Source organism: Carettochelys insculpta, chromosome 18 (assembly GCF_033958435.1).
Source record: "Carettochelys insculpta isolate YL-2023 chromosome 18, ASM3395843v1, whole genome shotgun sequence".
Lineage (NCBI taxonomy): Eukaryota > Metazoa > Chordata > Testudines > Carettochelyidae > Carettochelys > Carettochelys insculpta.
Genome location: NC_134154.1, coordinates 23,958,889 through 23,981,908, shown reverse-complemented (window position 1 = coordinate 23,981,908; position 23,020 = coordinate 23,958,889). Strand labels below are relative to the sequence as shown.

The 23,020-nt window shown below is 51.8% G+C and overlaps 1 protein-coding gene across 13 annotated transcripts in view; it reads right to left on the bottom strand.

The window, feature by feature from the left end:
- Window positions 1-23,020, bottom strand: part of NCOR2 (nuclear receptor corepressor 2) — a 446,369-nt gene that overhangs the window by 61,449 nt on the left and 361,900 nt on the right. For all 13 annotated transcript variants that reach the window (XM_075012373.1, XM_075012370.1, XM_075012376.1 and 10 more), the window contains 4 exons: window positions 21,403-21,550; window positions 14,826-15,363; window positions 4,177-4,297; window positions 2,814-3,036 (listed from right to left, as the gene is read on the bottom strand). In XM_075012373.1, the coding sequence (XP_074868474.1) occupies window positions 2,814-3,036; window positions 4,177-4,297; window positions 14,826-15,363; window positions 21,403-21,550 (1,030 nt within the window). The remainder of the gene's footprint in view (window positions 1-2,813; window positions 3,037-4,176; window positions 4,298-14,825; window positions 15,364-21,402; window positions 21,551-23,020) is intronic.

Genomic DNA, 23,020 nt, shown 5'->3' with positions numbered 1-23,020 from the left:
AGCCCTCTGCTAGGAACTGGCCCCAACCACTTTCCACTTACAAAGCAGCAGGATTGCACCACTACTTCTTCTGCAGCAGCCCAAGGAAGGTGCCCGAGTTTTAACACACGGGCTGCAGGAAGCCCAGAGAGATTCCTGGGTCACTTGGACAGATACAGAAAGGAGGCTCCTGAGGGATGCTCCTCTCCTCCATCCCTTACACAGCTTTGCTGTGACTGGTACCGTGCGCCTCCCACACCGTCTGCTGGTGCCTTTCCCACTAACAGCTCAGGGCCAGGTGCAAGCCACCAGGTGACAGCTGGCTCCCTCTGCGTCAACCGCAAAAGCCCCCTGGCTTCAAAGGGGCAAGCATCCGAACCCCTCCGTTCAGATGCATCTCTGCGAGCCAGGCCAGACTTGAGGGAGCTGGCTTCTGTCCCAGGGCCCGCTGCTCACCGTGAGATGATGGGAGCGGCGTGCCCTTCCCCAGTCCACGCCGCTAATCGTGGAGGTGTGACTGCTTTAGAATCACAGCCCCGAGCCTGCAGTAGTGAGGGCACCGCATGGCAAGAGGGGCAAGTAAGCCACGGGGAGCCAAGACCTGCCTGCTCCAGCACCCAGCTCTTCTTCCTGTGGCCTTGGCCACCTCCTTTCACCTCTCTGCCTGAGCCTCCCTGCTGTGCACTGTGCAATGCAGGCACTGTGCAATGCATTGAGCTGACCTCTGCAGCAGGCTTGGAGGACTCAAAGTGCCAGGCTGGCACAGGACCCTAAGCCAGGTGCTCTGCAAAGAGCAATGCTACAAAATCGGCAAGGAGGCCGTGTCACCAGGAGTGTTTGGGCTGCAGAGTTTAAAGGTCATTCTGGAACCTGATCTTTCAGGTTCTGGCTTCCACATGGCACCGACGCCTCTCTTCAAGCCGTCCCTCTTTCTTGCCTGCTCTTGGGTCCTGAAATCAGACGGTGCAAAAGCCGGGGGGCAGGCAGATGAACCAAGCTTCCCAGTGCAGTGGGAGCCCAGAGAGGATCACTCCAGTGGGGTTCTAGGCTCAGAAGAGCTGTCAAAAGGACCGGTTCTGCCAGGGGACTCGCCATGAAGTGGAGCTGTGCGAGGCAGGCTGCTCTGCACAGCCACGTGTCAGAGTGGTGGCGTAGCCCTGACCCCTTGCACCACACAGGAAGTCCTGGAGTGTAATTGAGTCTGGTTAATGAGCATACAAAAGCGAGAGTGGAGGCGGCAGGACAGGACCAGCCGGAAAGTCGGTGTGAGACAGGCAGCCATCATGTGACTTACCGGAGCCTCCAGTTTCTTCAAGGTGAACAGCCCTAATGCTTACGTTCAGATTGCTTTATTGTCCTGTTGCCAGTCTGTCTGGCTGTTATTTATGATCGTGCAGCAAGCCAGCTGGCAGCACACCAGCAATCAGCTCTTCTAGGAAGTATCTCATTTTGCAACACTACTCTCTAGCAACGAGGCCAGAGCACGGCATATCAGCTCGGCTGACGAAAGCTGAACTTGCGTAGCTGCTCTCATGACCCCACTTTTCAACAACAACCGAGAGCAAATTCCAATACATTCAGGCTAATCGGTGTATTTCTTCCCCCCCTCGTCTTGCATGGAAGAGTGAACTTCCACCGCCGCAAACAAAATCCCTCAGCCCGGCTGCGGAGCTTGCAGCCCCAATGCCCAGATTTGCTACCTTTGAGATGATGGCCTCTGGGACAAAGGCACCGACTCTTCCAGTTGTGCTGTTGAGTCACCATGCCACAAAGCTGCCGTGACAAGTGGTGGATCAGCACAGCTAACACCTCCATCAGCGCCCAAAACTAATGGACAGCGACCCGCCCTCTGCAACCTCAACATCCCCTGGCAAAGGGTTTCCTTCTCTAAGGAGTTGAGGCAAACCGCTTTCTTGAGTAACCTCAGTCATCTCTAGCATAACCTACACGACACAGGGACTGTAGTGTGCCACAGGCAGGGCTAAGAGTGCTGAATTTGGTGAGCACTGACTGGGGCAGTACAAGGCAGATGACCTCCAGCACTGCGGAAAGGCTTACTGGATTGCAAATGGTTTCTTCCTCTAGCAACTGAAGGCCTGGGAAGAAGGTACAGGTGCCAGCACCCGACAGCTCATACCCCACACACCTGTGGCTGTAAAACCAGGCCATGAGCTCCGCTCCATGCATTTGGTTAGCTGATGCCTGCCTGTCACCGTACTGTGCATCATCGCAACCCAAGTGCCCTGCAGGGTGCTGAGATTCCTCCATCAACACACAGCAGGATCCGGCCAGCCTTGACACTGACAAAGCACAAACCCTCGCATAACAGCGCACAGGTTTAAAGAGCACATGCCAGGCCAAGAAGGAGCTTTGAAATGACCAATAAAGATACAACAGCATCACCAAGAGCACCCAGATCCCCTCAACCTGGACTTGCAGGGGCCTGCCCCTCCCAATGCTCCACAGAGGGAAGCTCTGAATGGTTCCTTAGGCATCCAAGCTGCATCAGAGCTCTCCCCAGGGGGCGGCAGGGAGAACCCTTCCGGGAAGCTGGGCTGTGAGTCGCAGCATTAGCATTGATTAGCAAGGAAAGAATGGCCTCTGCTGAGCATTAAAAGCATTCTTTGTAAAAAGCAAACAAGGTAGAAATGAGCGACCCAGCCAGAGCTCTGGCACGCCTGCTGGAGGCGACCTCTCCAGGCTCAGCCGCTAGTCCGCGAGGCAGGGTGCACTTCCCAGTTAGCCCTGCCTGCCTGATTCAGCTCCGTGTTAGCTTCTACCTGCAATGAGACTGCAGCCCCAGCTTTTGGAAACCCGGGGTGGGCGCATCTTACCTTCTTTATCACCACCAGCGGGGCTCCTGCTCTTTCCCCTGGGGCTACCGCTTGGCTGCTGCTCCGACTCAGGCTGCGGCTGCTGCTTGCTCGGGGCCACGTCCTCCCGAGCAGATTCGTGGGCTTTAGTGATCTGCTGCTGGTAGAGGGCCAAGGCGTGGTGAGGCACCTGAGATTTTATGCTTCCGCTCTGCGACGGCCCGTCCGGGAACCCCTCAGAAATCTGCAGCAGGGTCAGAGGGAACGGGATGGGAGAAGCAGGACAGAATGTGGCAGCTGTTAACTTCCACAGCCGAATTTTACTCCAAAAAGGAGACTTGGGTTCCTTTCTGGGCAGCTTTTCCCCACCTCTTCAGATATTCAGCTCAGCTCCCCAGGCTGTGCTCGAAGGGTTTCTAACCAAGCCACTGTCCTTCCTAGTACAGTAGAGAGCAAGGCAGCTCATTTAGCTTTTGCCACAAGGTTACTGTCGCATTTGGGAAATGTTCCTCGGGCACCTCTGCTTAAGCCAGTCTAAGGTGTGTGATCTGTACCCCAGGCCTGGCAGCTCACATGGGGCTTCAATTTTATGTGCCCATCTCAAGTCACGTCACGGAGAGGTCTGAAAGGATCATGGGAACTCTTTTCTCAACTCCCTCTTCAGATCACTGAAGTACGAGGTGATCTCGGCCATTTCCCACGCTGCAAATCCTGCTCCCTTGGCCACTGGTGTGAGCCTGGGAAAGAGCAACTCTTCACTGTGAGGGCACCCGCAGCAAGGGCCACTGTGGAGAAAGCACCTCCTTGTAGGGGCTGCCACTGAATAGCTAAGCGGGGGTAGACTGACCCCAATGGCACCCCTCTCACTCACGTTAGGTGAAATGACCAATTTCAGTGAGCCCTGTGGCGGTCCAGAATAGCTTCTCAGAGGAGCTGCTCCAGACATGGTAGTGTAGCTGAGCTCACAACCTGGCCCTTTGCACTGGGAGACAAAAGCACAGGCTCTGAAAGGGGTGCGCGGCTGGGACTTTTCCCACCAAGGCAGGCAGGAGCTGGACAGCAACAACAAGGTTTTCTACAAAGAATCGTGTGTCAGTGGGTCCACCGTGCCCTTCGCACAACACACTCAGAGAGCTATGCCTAGCACCCCTCCATGAAGTCACACCCCGGACCCACGCACTATCATGCGTAGATTCCCACTCCCAAACTCATTTACTCACACCTGATCCAGGCGCAAACACCAGCACCCATATGGGAAAGCGCAGACACAGAGGTGAGCCCTCGTGCGGTCACACCCATGCACAAGCATGCACAAGGCACTGGGAAGGGAACTGTCTGGAGCAAAGCGGGATTGGGCGAGGTGGGGCTTCGCTCTGGTACTCACGATTGGGGGGATGGCAGCAGCTCGCTGCTTCAGCTGCTTCAGGTCCAGGAGTTTCTGAGGCGAGGGGTTCAGCCTGGCATCGGGGGCAGTGTTGAGGAGGCTGGGCCGTGGAGAGAGCAGCCTGTGCACAGACACACGCATCATTAGGAGTCATGTTTCCCACCCTGGCACGAGATGACGCCCCACGCGCACTCGCCCCGGGGTCGGGAATCTGTAACTTTTTAAACTTATGATTCTCGAGTTCACCAGCCTCTCCTGCCCACAGAGAAGCCTGTCGCACCAATGCACAACAGTCTGTGTGCACGTCCAGCGCACTTTCCGGGTCCCCTGCAGCCTGAGTCACAGAGGCGGTGAGTGTTATCATCCCGGCTGAGGCGCCTTGGCTTTTCACCTCACGCTCCACAGCTCGTGTTCCTGGCTCTGGAGGTCCTGGGGCCAGCAGCCATCACTTGTGCAGCAGATTTTGTCTAACCCTGGCTCGTGCCACGCAGACTGCAAAGGGAGCCTCAGGCTGGCCACCTTCCCAGGTCTGCTTGCTGAACACATGGGGCTTCAAGAAGCCACTGCTAGCTTTGTTGCATCAGAGAGGAGCAGTATCGACTATACGGGTACATGGAGATCTGACCCGCTAGACCTTGACCTATAATCAGTGATAAGTAGCACAGGTCCTGGACCATCCTACTCTGAAGCAGCAGTACTCCAAACTACCTCCGCACCGCACCCCCTCCTTCCCCATGCACGGCACCCACCCAGGAGGTAACACCGCCCTGTCATTGTGGTGCACAGGGCAGCTGGTGACAGTCAGCGCTACGCAGCCAGAGCACAGCCGGGACAGGGGCGACAGAGGGAGCTGGGATCAGACAGCTACAGCAGAGGGAAAGCAGGCCAGGTCCTGCTTGCCTTCCTCAGAAGGCCTGACTCAAAGGAGTCAGGAGGATCAGCCCCGATGCAGGATGCCCGTTAGTTAGGAAGTCCAGGAACTTGGTTCTGATCTCGCCTGAGACTCCAGTGGAGCCGCGTCTGGTTTGCACCAGCACGTGGAATCCCAAGCAGGCATGGGGCCTGGGATCTCGCTCACGGCAAGACCACGACACGAGCGTCTGGACTCAACACCGCGGAATGGCGTGAGGAACTGAGGGCTCCGGCCCACCCAGGCAGGACCCCTTCAGGGAAGTGGTGTCTTCTGGGACTGGCTGGCACCACCCGCCCTCGGCCATATTATAACTCACTGGTAGGCGCCAACAGTGAAGAACAATGTTCTGTGCTGGACGACCCCTGCCTGAGAGTCAAACAGCCCCCAGTGGCACAGGGCCCACACCCAGCCCCTCAGAACCTGGCCACGCAGCAGGAGCTCTGACTAGAGCTGCTGGTCCAGATTTACCCGGGGTGGGTCTGAGTGGGCTCCCTCCTCCTCCCAGGGCTATGGAGCCCTGCCCACCCCCCATCCCCGTCTTTGGATTAACCCTGCTGAGGCTGGCTCATTGCCCTCTTCCTGCACCTGAGTGTCCCGAGGGCCTCTGGGAAGCTGGCAGGGTCTGTGGTGTTCAGAGAGGGGTGAGGCGTCTGAGCCACACTCGGCCTGGCCTCCGCCCTCAGGCGATCCAGCAGAGGAGGAGGAGGAAGGAGACAGGAGCTGGGAGGAAGGCAGAACTCTCCCTGGAGGGGAAGGGAACCTGAAATCAAGCTGCCCTCAGTGCTGGACAAAAGCAGGGGCAGGAAACTGCCCCTTGCCTGCTGCAGTGACCAACAGCCCGGCGCTGCGCACCAGTCGAACACACTGCTTCCCCGCCCCCACACAGGCCTGCTTTGAGGAGCTGCTGCTCACGCTAGCGAATGGTTGAGGCGCTGCTTTGGCTGCGGGGTCTGTGTTCACCGGGCTGTCAGGCTGCGTGGGGTGCAGAACTGCTCCGCCTCGTGAGCTGCGGTTCCAGGTGCCAGCGTGACGGAGCAATGCGATGCAGGTGGCAGGGCAGAGCTGCCATTGGCCTTGTGGGAGCAGGGTCAGCGCTAACAGCATAGGCCCGTGGGGGCAGCCCATGAGGCAGGGCAGCTGCTAACCTACATTGCTCCCAAGTACTATTTAGCTCACTCGGTGCTTTTTACCTTCAAAGCTGAGCCCTCCTTGCATCCCAGGGAAATGGATATGGCTCCCAGAGCACCTGGCTCCCAGCCCTATGCCCAGAGCACCAGACCAGGCCTCTCCCTGACACAGCTTCTCTCTCTCTCCCGCCCACGAGCTGGTGAAGCAGCCCAGAGTTTGAAGGTTCACGGCCCGCTCTGTTTATCTGAGCTGCTAGCTGACTGCTCTTTTCAGTCTATAAATTTCAAGGTCATTCTGCGTTCAACCCTGGATGATAAACAAGTCTGGCTGGGCCATGTGAGCGAAATAAATATATCTCTGTGCTCAGCTCCCGTCCTCCTTTCCCCGCCCCAGCTCCATTCTCTTCCCACCAATCCTCCCCTTGCAGGGTATTCTGGTTACAAGGCAGGAGCTGTGAAAGGCACCACCTCGGCTTACCCCCAGGAGCCTGGCAAGGGAGCTCTCTGAAGAGGGAAGAAGATCAACAACTAATCAGAGCAGCTGTGGGAATAAAAGCTCAGAACCTGCCAGTAGTGGTGGATGCACAGCGAGAAGTTTGACCGCTATACAAAGAGCAGCTACCTAGCCCGGGGGCCTATGCCCCACAACAGCCATGCAAAGCCATTGCCAGGCATAGGTGAGGGACTGACTGTAAGTTGGACCTCTCTCATCTGGCACCTTCGGGACCTGACCGGTGCCAAGCCAGAGAATTAACCAGACCACAGGAGGTCAATACTGTCTAGCACATTAGCAATACTTCCACTGCTTACTGGGCTCTTAGAAGACATTTGGGGTAAATTAGAACTAAAGAACAGCACAGAACACAGAAAGCCAGGACCAGTGGCTGGAAACAAACTTGATGGGACCACAGGAAACTTGGCCACACCCATGGTAAGTGGTCATCTGGCTAACTAAAATCATGCCGGATTACGGAAGTTGCCGGCCCACAGAATGCCGGACTAGAGAAGTTCAGCCTGTAGTTCAAGCTCTTTTTAACATTTTCAGGCAACTGAAGGGTTTGATGACCTCAGTTTTTGGCTGCCCAACCTGAGGCTGGGCCAGACACCCACCTCTCTTTCCTTCTGGCCCCATAAGGCAGCCTGGCTGAGCATCCAAATCACTTCTTACTTTTGGAAACTTTGGCCTCTGAGTCTTCTCCTAAACTCTTTTTTCCAGAAAGTCAGATTCCATTTCCTTCTCAGCAAACACAGCTTCCAGACCAGCACCGTTGGCTCGGAAACTGCTGGGGCCACCTCCACCCAGCCGCTGGTGCTGGGAAGAGTTGACTGGGCCTCCAAGGAGAGCTGCCAGTTCACAACCCACATGCTGTCATAGTGTCCTGGGGTGAGTGCGCGCCCTCGCTAACTAACCAGCCGAGCTGCCCCGGAACAGAGACCAGGCTGCACCTCCCTCCTGAGTGCTGCTGAAACCACAGCACCACGTTCACTCTCAGCCCCTTCAGAGGCACCCGTAGTGATGTAAAAATGCAGGGCCAGACTCTGACAGCCTGGCTCACATGCAGCAGCATTCTACCTCAGAAGCGGTTTCGCTGGATACTGGCTAAGTGGCCTAGTTTTCTGAACTGCTAAGCACCTGGCAGTTCCCATCGGCAGATAGAGCTGTCTTGCTTCTGAGCTGGTGGAAAGTGGCAGAGTTACCCAGCTGGACCTGATTTACATCAGGATCTGGCCCAAATACACATGAGCCTAAAGTGGCTTTAGAAGCCCAAATTTAGGCACTTGGTTTTTTTAAAGTCTTAATTGATCCATCTGAGCCTTGTCTTTCCCATCAATAAAATGGGGCTAAGAACAGCTGTTTTGCCTCAGTGCTTGGAGGCAGAGTTGATTCAAGGAGCCAAATATAATTTATATTGTTACAATGTCTGTATTTACTGACATGAACACTTGTTTGTCCAGCTCTACGTGCCGCAAAATCAGCAAACGTCACCTTGCCATGGAAGCAATCTGTCCGTAAACTGCGCCTCAGACACCTCCACACCTTATCTGCATGTGTGTGAAGTGAAGAATGACATGGCCAGGACAGTAACTGACACACATACCTTTCATTTCTAACCAGGGGTGTCTCAAACCACCCTCTAGCCCCAAAGAGCTAAGTGATGGAAGAAGCAGGGAGGGAGGAATGGATAGGCAGGGTTCCCAGGGATCTCTTGCCTGATTCAGCTCCTGTAGCTAGGTGCACACGTCCCCCAGCAAACCGACAAGATAAAAGATAAAAGAGTCAGGCAGCTCAAGTGGCAAGAGAGCGGCGGACCAACTCGAACTTAGTAAAGGCTGGCCACAGGGCTCTTTGCACACAGCTAAGGTGGTAAGTGCCTTCCTGTAACTTTTACAACTAGCTTCCTCATTTCGGCACTTTATAACCCATTCATTTACATCTTGGGTGACCGAGAGCTGCACTTCAGCCTTTTAAAAAGGAGATTATATATATTATATATAAAAACAATGATCTTTATTTTTAACTCTGGAGCTTCACCTGGCCTGCCACTCAGTAGCATGACTTGCCAAACGATGGAGGGTAGCCAACGCAGCTGTCCCTAAGAATCACTCCTCCAGTCTGGTCCTCAGTCTCCCTCCTCAACCTGCAGAACTACCCCACCCTCCAGCTGAAGGAGAAAGCAACACATTTTCAGTAAGTGACTGAGAAGTGCAAAGGAGGAAGGAAACAGCTTCCTGAATCCCTGCAGCCCAAACTCCATGCATGCATGTGTTTGCCAGGGCTTATCTACACAGGAAAGTCAGGCTAGCTGAAAGGTGCGCGTTCAAGCTGACAGACGGTACAGCGACTGAGGACAGCTGCAGCCAGCCACACTGCACTATTTGATCCAGCAAGCGCCAGCACCATTAGCAGTGAAGCTGCAGCACGGGGGGGTGGGTTCAGCATGGATGAGCTGCCTGAGAACATACCCTGGGGCCTGGGTGTGCCTGAACTGGCTGCACCTTAAGCACACCCTGCCCTGGCTTCCCTGGTAACTTCTCACACCAAGGTCTACAGCAAAGGCTTTCCACGGGTGTGGATGTTCTGTAAGCACGCCTCAGCCTGCTAACCCAGTACAATGCCCCCAGCTGGCAGTCAATCTGCTATTGAGGGATTACCCCCCACTGTCTGGTTCAGCTGAGGCTGCTTTCCAACAAAGCTACAGGTTGAGCCTTGCTAGTTGGGCACCCTCAGGACCTGACATGCCAAATGAAAGAATTCACCACGGAAGGTCAATATTGTCTCGCACAATGTTTCTCAGCCAGTGCTATGAGTACACCAGGTTCTTCCAAGGGTACGTCAACTCAGCTAGGTATTTGCCTAGTTTTACAACAAGCTATAAAAAGCATTAGTAAAGCCAGTGCAATCTAAAGGTTCATTTAGACAATGACTTGTTTCTACTGCTTCATATGCCTCACGCTGAAATGTAAACACGCTATTTCTATCCCAATTCATGTGGCATACCTAGATTTTAGTAAGGCATTTGAGACAGTCTCGCATGATATTCTTATCAATAAACTAGGCAAATACAACTTAGAGGAGGCTACTATAAGGTGGCTGGATAACAGTACTCAGAGAGTACTTATTAATGGCTCTCAATCCTGCTGGAAAGGTATAACAAGTGGGGTTCCGCAGGGGTCCGTATTGGGACCGGTTCTGTTCAATATCGTCATCAACTATTTAGATATTGGCATAGACAGTACGCTTATTAAGTTTGCAGATGATACCAAGCTAGGAGGGGTTGCAACTGCTTTGGAGGACAGGGTCAAAATTCAAAATGATCTGGATAAATTGGAGAAATGGTGTGAAGTAAACAGGATGAAGTTTAATAAAGACAAATGCAAAGTGCTCCACTTAGGAAGGAACAATCAGTTTCACACATACAGAATGGGAAGCGACTGTCTTGGAAGAAATCTAGGGGTTATAGTGGACCACAAGTTAAATATGAGTCAACAGTGTGATGCTCTTGCAAAAAAAGCAAACATGATTCTGGGATGCATTAACAAGATGTGAGAAGTCATTCTTCTGCTCTTCTCTGTGCTGGTTAGGCCTCAGTTGGAGTAGTGTGTCCAGTTCTGGGCACTGCATTTCAAGAAAGACGTGGAGAAGTTGAAAACAGTCCAGAAAAGAGCAACAAGAATGATCAAAGGTCTAGAAAACTATGAAGAAAGGCTGAAAGAATTGGGCTTGTTTAGTTTGGAAAAAAGAAGATTAAGGGGGGACATGATAGTGATTTCCAGGTGTCTCAAAGGGTATCATAAGGAGGGAGAAAACTTGTTCTTCTTGGCCTCTGAGGAAAGAACAAGAAGCAATGGGCTTAAACTGCAGCAAGGGAGGTTTTGGTTGGACATTAGGAAAAAGTTCCCAACTATCGGGGTGGTCAAACACTGGAATAAATTGCCAAGGAAGGTTGTGGAATCTCCATCTCTGGAGATATTTAAGAACAGGTTAGATAAATGTCTATCAGGTATGGTCTAGACAGTAGTTTGTCCTGCCATGAGGGCAGGGGGCTGGACTCAATGACCTCTCAAGGTCCTTTCCAGTCCTAGCGTTCTATGATTTGCTAATACTATGGTAGAAAGTCAGCACGTTTTCAGCAGTAGTCTTCTGTGATATTTTTGCATATTTCTGTAAGTAATTTTTAAGTGAGGTGTAACTTAGTTGTATGCATACCAAATCTGACTCCTGAAAAGGGTACAGTAATCTGGACAGGTTGAACGGCACTTGTTTCAAGACCTCAGATTACCTTAGGACCATGTTTCTTAACTGGTGGCACATGTACTGTTAGGGTACGCAAGAGAAGCCTGGGAGTACTTTTTTTTTTTTTTTGAAAAAGGGGTACTTTATAAAAAACATTGTGAAACTCTGAACTAGCAGCATAACCAACACATCCACTGCTGACTGGACTCTTAGAAGACACTGAAGGGTAAACTACAGCTAAATAACAGCACAGAACCCCGAGAACCAGGACTGCTGCCTGAAAACAAACTGTGTGTCCATGGGAAACTTGGCCGCACCATGTAGGCTAACTAAAATCATGCCAGATTACGGATGTTGCGGGATGAGAGAGAGAGGAACTAGGGAGATTCAGCGTGTACTTGCATGGGGATGAGTGTGTGTCCATCTGCAGCATTACACTTATACAAACAGACCCATGTAACTATCCTGGTATAACTCGTCAAACTTTCCCAGGCAGCCAACCCTTGAACACCGGCAATACCCCCTCTTTCAGCACAGCAGCTGCTAAGAGGAGTGGCACAGGGCCCCCCAAGGGAAGCCTGTTTAATGCCATTGCACTGATATTTGTTTGCTGGGGCGGGTATGTGCGTGCTCCATGGGAAGCCTGGGATTAAAGCATGACCCTTCCCTCCTTTGGCTCCGGGAAGCTGGTAAATGCTCTTGTTGTGGTGGAGTGAAGCTGGGTTAACAGTCAACCTGAGCGGTGCTCTTGCCCTCTCTGTTTTTGTTCTCACGGGGATTAGTGCGGGGGGGGGGGGGTGGTTGGCAGACTGAGCTCCTCCCTCTGCCTAAAGGAGGAATTCACACAGCCGGGAGAGCAGAGTGTGACAGGAGAAGCCCGACCGCAAGGGGTTGGGGCAGCCACACATGCAGCCCCGTTTAGTCGCAGGTTTGCAGTGCAAGAGGCAGTTCTCGCAGGACAGGCAAACAGCTTGATCGCAGGAGGCGCACTGTACTCACTAAGAACCTCACCAAGCTTGTCTCTCTCCAGCGCAGGCCCCTCACGTGCACAGCTTCCTAGCCCTGCCCCTTAGGCTCCCTGCATCCTCCTTTGCTGTCATACTGGATTCCCCACCCCACAGGTGTGGAGGCACCTCCCTGGCTCTGGGTATGTGAGGGGCCCCTCCCCAAAAGCAAGTCTGTACAAAGGGCGAGGAGGGAACTAAGGTGATGCAGCTTACACTAAGCTGCTCAAGATAGTTAAGACCAAAGCAGACTGGGAAGAGCCCCAAAAAGCTCTCACAAAACTAAGTGATTGGGCAATAAAATGGCAAATGAAATTTCACGTTGATAAATGTAAAGTAACACACATTGGAAAAATAATCCCAGCTATACAGACTAATTTAGTCATAACCACTGAAGAGAAAGATCTTGGAAGCCTTGTGGGCAGTTCTCTGAAAACATCCTCTCAGTGTGCAGCAGCAGTCGAAAAAGCAAACAGAATATTAGGAATCATTAAAAAGGGATTGAGAGTAAGATGGAGACTATCTTATTACCTCTATGTAAATCCATGGAACACCCACCTCTTGAATACTGTGTACAGATGTGGTTGCCTCATCTCAGAACAGACAATGGCATTAGAAGAGGTTCAGAAAAGGGCAACAAAAATGATTAGGGGGCTGGAATGGGGCCACATGAGAAGAGATTAAAAAGACTGGGACTTTTCAGCTTAGAAGAGAGAAGACGAAGGGGGGGACATGATACAGGTCCATAAAATCATGACTGGTGTGGAAAAGTGAGTAAGGAAAAGTTATTTACTTGTTCCCATAAGAACTAGGATCACCAAATGAAATTAATGGGTAGCAGGTTTAAAAGTAACAAAAGTGAGTTTTTCTTTACGCAGCGCACGGTCGGCCTGTGGAGCTCCTCGCCAGAGGATGTTGTGAAGACCAGGACTTTAAGCAGGTTCAAAGAAGAACTAGATAAATTCATGAGGGTTCGGTCCATCTATGTCTATTTGCCAGGATGGGTAAGAGTGGTGTCCCTGGCCTCTATTTGTCAGAGGCTGGAAATGGATGACAGGAGATTGGTCACTTGATGATTCCCTGTTTGGTTCACTCCTCCTGGGCGCCTGGCATTGACCACTGTCGGCAGACAGGATACTGGGCTAGATGGACCTTTGGTCTGACCTCGTACGGCCACTCTTATGACTCACACATGCCCACAGAACCAACCGCTGCTGATGGAGGCAGAGAGGAGCCAGGACTGAAAAAATCAATTTTATAACTTGTTTTTATACACTGCATCTTTGTAAGAGTCCAGGGATGGGGGAAATCATCTGGCTGATGGGGAGGGTGGATGGGACCAGGTGCTAGTGGGGTGAAGGGTACAGGTGCTAAAATGCTACCTCCTCCAGAAGTCTGGCCACACCCTGGACAACCCTGAATGCTCACTTTGTTGCTAATCTAAAATGCCTGCAGCTGTTTCCATATGTGCACATATACCCCAAGGTATGGGAGGAGCCATGTGTCTATTTCCACAGCGTCTTGGGTGGAATATGGGAGATCCCATTAGCAGTCTGATACCACCGGTCCCGGCAGAGACGCAGAATTACAACACGTGTGGCCTGGTGCCTTGCCCTGCTCTCCTCACAGATAATTAATGACTAGATGCTTAAATGGCCTCTCTCCATGCAAGGAACAATTCAGACTCCGCTTCCCTCTCCACGCCATGGGAGAGCTAAGCAGCTCCTACCCTGCAAACAGTGTGCAGCCACTGAAGGAGAAACTGTTCCCACCTGCGGATCTCACTGGCCTTCATTGACACAGGTCAAGTCTATGCAAGAAGCCACAACTCTCCGGCCAGGAGAGCCGGCCGCTGATGCAGGACAGGCACGTATTGCAGGCAGTGACCTCTGTCTCACTGCTGTCCGTGGCCAGGCCTGTGACACAGCAGAGCAGCCCTGTGCCCTTTATTCCACTTTCCTGGCAGAAGCTGTTGCCAACATAAGGTTCAAAGCCAGGAAGCCTTACAGAGCTTTACAGAGGGACTGGCCAATGAGAACGGGGCATGGGAATAATAAGAGATGGAAACGACTAGCTGGTCAGCAAATGCCCGCATTGCTAGTGCAGCGTAACAGTCTAATAAACACAGCACAGTTTTTACTTCTCTTGCCCTCTCCTCCTATACACTCAAACTGGGTCCCAAATATCAGCCTTTCAAGCTGACTGCAAGGGAGAGAACATTATCACCGCTCTCATTTTACACAAGGGCACAGGCGGCCAGGAAAGATTCAGGTGCCATCTAGATGATTAGCGGAGCACCCGCAGCCAGCAGCTGGCGTTTCTACTGGTGGTGCACATCCCCATGTGCCTTGGTGCACATAAAATTTACCCTGACTATGGATAAAAAAAATTAGAGGGAACCCAGCTGGAGAGGTGAAGTGGTTTGCCCAAGGTCACAAAGTGCGTCAGTGGCAGAGCCCAGAGCTCTCTGTTCTGCCCCTTAGGCCCCAGTCACTTCTTCATGTGCTTACCCAGAGCAGCACCACACTGCACAAATGCTCTCGCGGGTACACCTCAGCCGTAGCAAGTCAGAAAGCCCAGGTCCCTTGTGCCGGGAATACAGGAGACAGGGATATGGAACAAAGTAGGACCCCACAGGACCTAGCCTGGCCTCCTGACTCCAGCCCCAGCCAATGAGCAGCACTTCCCAGGGAAGATCTCATCCGTCACACACCCCTGATGCCACAGTCACAGCGTGAACTGCCAACCCCCCGCACGGCCTGAGGCACGTCCTCCTGCACAGCTGCCCTGGCTCCCCCGGCAGGGAAGTCAGCCGGCCCCCTGTGCCTGACCTGCTTGGCTGGCTCTACTCCCCAGGCGTGGCGTCTCACCTGCTTCTGTCCACAGTCTCCTGCTCATCCATCTCATCTGCGCTGCAGGTGGCGCTGGAGTCGCTGTCGGGGTTGAGCCTGGCCGCTTTGACTGCTTTGTGACTCTTCTTCTTCTCGGCTTTGGGCGTCGCCTCTGCTCCCACCTCGCTGCCACTGCTGCCGCCCTCTGGTTCCTTGTCGCTCACCTTGTCTCTCTCCAAGCACTCCTCAGCCGCCTCCTCTTTGATTTCGCTCTTGCAGGGCTCCTCATTTGGCTTCTCCTCCGGCTCCTCCGTTTTCACCACGTCTACCACCAGCTCCTCCTGTGGCTTCTCCTCACTGCTGGCTGGCTCAGCTGCTGCCTCCTGGGGCAGTGGGGTGGTGGCAGGGGTGGGAGTAGCTGCAGTAGCAGAATCAACCTCCTCCGCCTTGAGGGCAGGTTCTGTGCTGGAGTCTTTCCCAGGCCCAGGCGTGGGCTTGGGCCCATTTTCTCCACTTTCTTTGGTCTCAGGCCTCGGCGAGGGAATGCTCTCGGTGTCCGAGCTGTGATTGACTGCGGCTGAAAGGAAATCGAACCAGACTTGAGTTCTGTAGTGCTCCTTCCTACCCCTTAGACATCTAATACACAACCATGAGGCGATGGGACAGACACAAGAAGGAAGTAACCTCCCCAGCTTCACCAACACTGTCATTCCCCTACCAAAGGCCAACTTCTCTCCCCAGTTATTCTGGAGTGACCCCACTGGCGAAGGGGAAGAACCCGTGTCAATGGGCAGCGAGGATGGAGCCCCAAGTTTGGAAGACACCAGCCTCAATGTCCCTCCCGTGGTTTGTCATTGTCCCCAGCATGCAGCACATTGTGTGACATTACAGTGCGTTCCGTTCAGCAATGGCCCAGAGGGACCAGACGGCTGAGGGTGAGGCAGAAAGAGTTTGAAAGCTTCCCTCAGCTTGATTCAGGGGCTGCTAAATCAGAACGGGAGGGTGGCTGTGATCGGAGTGAGCCATTTTATCGGAGTTCCCCAAATGCCAGAGCCAAGACCCATGCCTGGATTACCATGGCATGAAACAAAAACTGCCACTACCTCTCTCTTATCTAGCACTTTTCATCAGGCTCTCTCAAAGCACGTTAGTGTTCCCTGTGAGCTGAGCACTTCGGTAGACACCCAGGAGAAAGTCAGGGGCCGCCCAGCTGATTAGCACAACCACCCACAGCCGGCAGTGTGCGTTTCTATTAGAGGTGCACATCCACCCGGACTTGCGTGCACAGAACAAAATCTGTTCCACCCAGGGATGGGAAAAATTGGACGGAACAATGCTTGTGACTCCAAAAGCCAGAACCCGGTGTCTAGCACCAGGCAGGTAGGAGCCCTCTGTGCCCCCCATGATCCAACAGCACATTTAAAATCACTCCCTTCACAATTTGGGTAGGTCTCAAAATTCCAACCAGCCCCTGTCAAAGCAATGTGGCCAGTTCCGCTCTGATAAAGGCCTCAGCCTTTCTGTTTGCCTCCAGCGCTGTTGCTGTTCATACCTGAGCCTTCCACTTTTTTTTTTTTAAAGGATGCCAATATGAAAAGAACAGCAGTCATGGGCAGCTGGAAGAAGAAGATCCCAATGTTTCAGGCCAGGTTAATGATTAAGCACCCAGGGTCATCCCCCACACTACAAGAAATAGCTTCCTCCTGCGCTGCAAACACCCACTATGTAACATCAGCAGAGCCCTGTGCAGATACAAAATTTGCAGAGGTTGAACCTCTCCAATCTGGAACTCTCTCATCCGGCAACTTCTGTGGTCTGGCATGATTTTAATTAGCTGGCTGACTGCTTATCAAGGGTATCACGTTTCCCGTGGTCCCATAAACTTTGTTTCCAGCCATCAGTCCTGGCTCTCAGTGTTTTGGGCTGTTCTTTAGCTGTAATTTATACCTAAGTGTCTTCTAAGAGCCCAGTAAGCAGTGGAAGTGTTGGTAACGGGCTAGACAATATCGACCTCCTGGGGTCTGGCAATTTTTCCTCATTTGGCACTGGCCAGATCCAGAGGTTTCCCGACTAGAGAGCTTCAACCTGTATCTGCAGTCGTATCTGCAAGAACAAGCCATGGATATCTGCACTGATGTCCAGGGATGTGAATACCTGTGGGTATAAAGCAGGTAGCTGTGGATTTACAGAGTTCTACATATAAAGCAGAGAGGGCACTTCAGACGGGGAGGTTTGTGGTGCTTTGACCCAGGGGAAGGAATATTTGACGTGAACTTTGCCTTATTCAGGGGCTTCCTGACCCAAGGGAAAGGGTGTGGAGGGTTAACTCCCCAAACTATTTCAGCACATCAGAGGTTTAAGGGCAAGATGCCCTCGCTTTGAGATTTAAGGGCAGCACTCTCAACACAGTACGGATGGGAGGAAAGGTGAGATTCCTTCTACAGGCAGATCAGTATCAGGCTGCAAGACTTTCAAGCTACATGGCCACAGAGGAGCCATACTCTGATAGCTTTATGTCTGAATACATCCAAAATATTCCACTTTCTTGGCAGGAAAATGCCCCAAGGCCCATAGGAATTTCAGCCTTCCCTGATGTTTATTTACTTGTAATAAATCAGTGAAGCACAGTCACCCAAGGACGACGGGCCAGGAATTGACGTTATTTAGGCAGGACAGAGATTTACGGTGGATTTGGCCAAAGCCTCACTCAGAAATGCACCCACTTCCCTTCCCAAAGCGAAACCGTGTCTGTGGGGGCCGAAGAACTGCTCGCAGATATTTTGCCTTGGGTTCACCCAGGCCTTGCGTTGCCATGTGTTCACTGCCAACAGTGAGAACTGGCCGCCAGCACTGGGAGGCTGAGGGGATCTGAATTGCAAATGCGTTATGCACTGGCTGGTGAGATGCACAGTACAGATTGTTATCTGGCCTGGCTTTGCTGCAAGTGCCCCGTTCACACTTTGTGCGTGCAAACCAGGCAGTCTGGACAGAGACAATTAATCACACAACAAAACCATCCTGAGCTCTGCCCTCCAGTCAGTATTCATTCTGCCAAAATGCCTCCCAGATGTCCAGGGAACGAGGCAAGCTGTCCAAGCACATCACTGCTCTAGCCTTTCCGCACTTGCGACATTTTGTCCACTTGGCTAAAAGCTTTGGTCAGCTCAGCAGTCCTCTTCAGAAGCAGAGTCCCGTCTGCTGCACAAGATGAGTAAGAGATGAGAACTGGAGCCATAGCAATGTAAAGCTTCTAAGTGCATCCGGAGATCTGTCCCCTGAAAACACATGGTTTTACTCGGAACAGCTCTCACCAAGGGCAATAACCACAACTTACACCAGCTCTGAGTCACACCTGGAGCTGGCCTTGTCATGAGTCACTTTCAACAATGACTTGAAAAAGTTTGCAATTTCCAGTTCCGCTAGCCTGACCCCCAAAGCGAGGACTCAGCAGGCTTCAGCATTGCTGGTTATGTTATTACATTAATCTGACAAAGGTCAAACGGGGCCATTGCTGTAAATGACGCACATTTCCCCAAACTCACAGCTGAGTTTTCTGAGCCAGAAATAGGTAAAACTGGCCCTATCGTTTGGCTCCCTTTCTTCTGCTCAAGTGGGAGAGGGGAAATTTTCCGCCTGAAAGCAGAGGTGTGCTAAGCCTGTGGCTTTGACAGCTACTGACAGTGCTGCTGCCACGAAGAAAAATCACCTTCTGAAACAGAAGCCACAGGGTGGTTGCTGTTTGGCCGGAAGAGTCATAAAAGAGATCCCGCCTTGGCTCTACCAGCTGTCCTACTACCTCATTCATGGGGGAGCTGATTCAGTAAAGCATGTCAGTGGGGCTTAATTTAAAGCATGTACATAAGACTCCTCCCTAAAATAGGAAAAGAACAAGTTAAAAACTACTTAGACAAATTGGATGTCTTCAAGTCACCAGGAACTGATTGAATTTATCTTAGACTGCCCAAGGAGCCGACTGGGGAGATATCTGAGCCCCAGAAAAGCCACTGAAAAGCCACAGACGTTGGACGGTGTTCCCTGTAAGATGAGCGCTTGGGAGGCCACCTAGAAGAGATTCAAGTGCCATCCAGCTAACTCGCAGAACTCCCACCTTGCCCACCGTGGGTAGCATGGTGCACACCCCCACAGGCCTCGGTGCACATAACAAAATTTATTATGCCCACCGGTGGAAAAAGTTAGCGGGAACCCTGAAGATGGGAGAGATTCCTGGGGTGTGGAAAAGGACAGTGTTCATCTAAAAAAAAGGGGAAATAAGGACAACCCAGGACTCAGAGAGCAGTCAGCTTAACTTCAGTACCAGGAAAGACAATGGAGCAAATAATGAAGGAATCAGTTTGCAAACAAACATCGAGAAGCGATAAGGAACCCTATAGACTTGTCAAGAACAAACTTTGTCAAACCAACCTGATAACTTTCTCTGACAGGATAACGAGGCTTGTGGATAAAGGGGAAGGTGGTTGTGGTATATCTTAGCTTCAGAAAAGTCTTTGATACCGTCTCCATGACTTCTCATAAACCAAATAGGGAAATGCAACCTAGATGGATGTGTAACTCGTTGGATAACCATTCCAGTGAGTAGATAGCAGTGGTTCACAGTCATGCTGGCAAAGCATAACAAGCGGGGCTCTGCAGGAATCAGCTCTGGGTTCAGTTCTGTTCAGTATCTTCATCAATGTTTTGGATAATGGCACAGAGAAAACGCTTATAAAGTGTGTCATTGATACCAAGCTGGAAGGGGATTCAAGAGCTTTGGAGGACAGGAGTCAAATTTAAAATTATCTGGCCAAACTGGAGAAAGGGTCTGAAGTAAACCGGACGGAATGCAATGAGAACAATGCAAAGTACTCTCTGTCTGAAGGACAAATCAGGTACACATGTACAAAACGTGAAATGACTGCCTTGGAAGGAGTACTGCAGAAAGAGAATGAGGTGTCATAGCGGACCACAAGCTAAATATGAGTCAACAGCGTAATGCTGCTGCAAAAGAATAACATCATTCAGAGATGCAGTAACAGGGGTGTTGTAAGCAAGACACGAGCACTAATTCTTCTGCTCTACTCCACGCTGCCTAGCAGGAATATTGCTTCCAGGTCTGGGTACCACATTTCAGGAAAGCTGTGGACATAGTGGGGAAAAAAGTCCAGAGAAGAGAAAAAAGATTAAAGGTCTAGAACACATGACCTGTGAAGCAAGATTGAAAAAATCCTGCGTTTGTTTAATCTGGAAATGAGAAGAGTGAGCAGGGATGTGGTAACTGTTTTCAAGTACATCAAAAGTGGTGCCTGGTGATCAAGTGCTTCGGTCAATCAGGGCCTGGGGCAGCAGACAGGGCAGTGATGCTTAATTTCGCCTTGCAACAGCTGTTACCATCCCTCCCCACCACCCCCACACACCTGCTTCCCAACCCTCAGACTTCCCTGGGGCTCACACAGCATGAACAGGCCTTTATTTAGATCTGATTTACAGAAGTCTAAGGCCAGGTCTGCACCTGGAGGAAGACTGATGCTGCCATGGTTGATCTTCCAGAGCTTGATTTCATGCACCTGGTAGGAAAGCACTAAACTGAACGTACATACCACCCTAGCAGCGCTGGTACTCCTGCTTCTCGTTAGGCGTATGGGAAGTCGACGGGCACACTTGTTCCCATTGACCTCCCTTAGTGGAGATGGCGAAGAACTCTGAATTAAGGCACGTCAGCTCCAGCTACGTAACTAACATAGCTGGAATTGTGTTATCTGAATCTGACCTTCCACTGCAGTCACACCTGCCTTAGAAGTGTCCTGGGCACTGCGGGCTGGTCGCAGGGCAGACTTCTCCCCAGAGTGATGGAAAACCCAAGACCATCCAAGATGACACCCTCGACCCGCCCAGAGATGCCCAATAGTGAAGCAAGGGGCCTGAAGGAACCGGTCAGAGGATATGGGGCTTTGTCCTAGTAGGGTGTCAATGAGCATCTGAGCCAGAAATAGTAATGACTAAAAGTGAAACTAACAAAAATTCCATCCCCCCGAACAGTACCAACTGGGTTCCCTATGAGCCCCCATGGGAGAGACCCAAGCATACAGGGGCTGCAGAAATGACCTGTCTGCAGGTAATCCCTCCAGAGCTAGGCAGTGGGGGGAAAGCTGGCGCTGCCCTCACTCTTTGGTTCCTGGAAACCGAAGAGTGGAGCTTCCAATCTAATTCATACCACAACAGACTCTGCCACAGCCCGAGGGCATCCTTGTTATCAGCTGACCAGGACGTGGAGTTTTACAGCCTCACACAAATAAACCTTCAGCAGCCAGGAACCAGACTGGCACCTGAAAGTGAAACCTGGAGAGCCAGAAATGTCAGCACTTCCATGTCTCTCTGGTGTGGTGTGAAAGCGTCCCCCTCGCACATCTTTGGGGTGCCAGAGCCACTCAGCAGCCAAGCCTGGCTCCTCCCACCCAGGAGATGCTCTTACCTGGGAGACCCATGGAAGTACGGACATTTGCAGGGCAGAAACACCTCTCCTGCCAGGAAAGGACTGCTTGGCTGTAGCCACAGGTCCAAGGATGAAGCAAATGTTCCAGAGCCGATTCCCACCATGGCCATTGACCCTCAAATGCCTTACCTTCTGCCTCCTCGGCCATCTCTTCTTCATTGCCGCTGGTCCCGGACACCTCCATCTCCTCGTCCTCAACAGTGGGAGGGAAGGCAGCTTCTTCGTTTTGGACAGCAGGGGCTTTCTTCTTCTTCCTCCTTGCGTTCCTTTCTTTCTCCTGGGGGAGAAACACTCAAGGGTGAAAGACTATCCCTGGGGGAGAATTCACCCTGCAATGCCCAGAGCTTTCCCTTTATTCCTCAAAGGGAAGGAGGAATACAACGCTGCGTATTCTTATTACTGGGCAGAAATCAGGTCACAGTTCTCTTTAACCCCCATCATTCCTGGACTTTACTAGTGACCACAGGGCAAACAGGTGGACTTCACATAATGACAGAAAGAGCAATTTTAATCCCCAGACAAGGGCTGTTTCTGAAATAAATCTTGACAGTTGTGAGGAAGTCGGGGGTGGGGGGGGGTCACATCTATACATGTGCCCTAGTTGGTGCTGTCCATCCTCACTCACTGGGATTCCTTACCGCCTACGGTCTGACTCGGGGTGTGGCAGGATGGGATCACCACTTGTGCAGAGCACCATAAGGCTGTGTTTCCTGAAGACATTTTTCCCAACTGAGTGTCACGTCACCCGCCGGAGACTTGGGCGAGGCCAACAGAAAACATTAATCTTTCCACAATGCCCCCAGGAAAAGCACTGCAAACAATCATGTGACAAGATACAACCAGACTGCATGTTAATGGCATGATTTTGTGTCCACAAACGTCAGCAGTTCAGCACTCAAGCCACAACCAGGTAGTTAGACACCTCATGAACTCAAACTGAGGCCATCTTTAAAGCTAAACTAGGCCTGTAATAGGCCCTGCCGTTGTACAAAGCCAATTTGGCTAAGATGGCCACACAGCACAGACACATTTCTGCCAACCTCAGATGCCCAACTTGAGCCACCTTAAAGGGACCCAATATTCAGACATGCTTGGCACCCCCGTCTTGAAATTAAGCTTGTGGCCGTCTGAGCACTCAGCACACCGGACGCAGCCAGGGCTAGGTGTTGGGAGCCATGCCCCCAAATTTAGTGGATTGTGCCCAGGCGACTCTCACAAGGTGGCCCAGTAAGCAAGCAGCAGAGCAGGAAACAGAATCTAGGAGCTGGGATTCCTTGCCTGCTCTGCTTTAAGGCACACGCTGCTCCTTCCAATGCACCCTTTAGCCTGGATCAAGAGTCTCAAGTTCTGCTAAGACTTCCTGGTGCCGTAGCTGAAATTAATATAACCAGCAGGAACATGTCCTCACCTGCTCCCTCCGCTTGCCTCACACCAATGACGCACTGAGAGCGTTTATTTAAGTGGATGGAAAATGATGGCGGCAGCAGTAATGTGAACTCTGCCTTTGGGTCTCTAGGTTGGGAGAGCCTGATGGACAGGGCAAAAGTATCTACTCGAAGCCTCCGGATAAAAGCCCCACTCCGCAACTTGCTTTGGCTGGCAACTGAGTCAACTGCCACCTGTTTGTTTCAGACAGAGCTGGAGAGGGTGAGAACGCTTGAAAAGTTATGTCATAGCTGAGGCGTTACAAATGGACCCAAAGAGCCTCCGTACCACCCTCCCTCCTCTCAACTTCTAAGGTAACGCC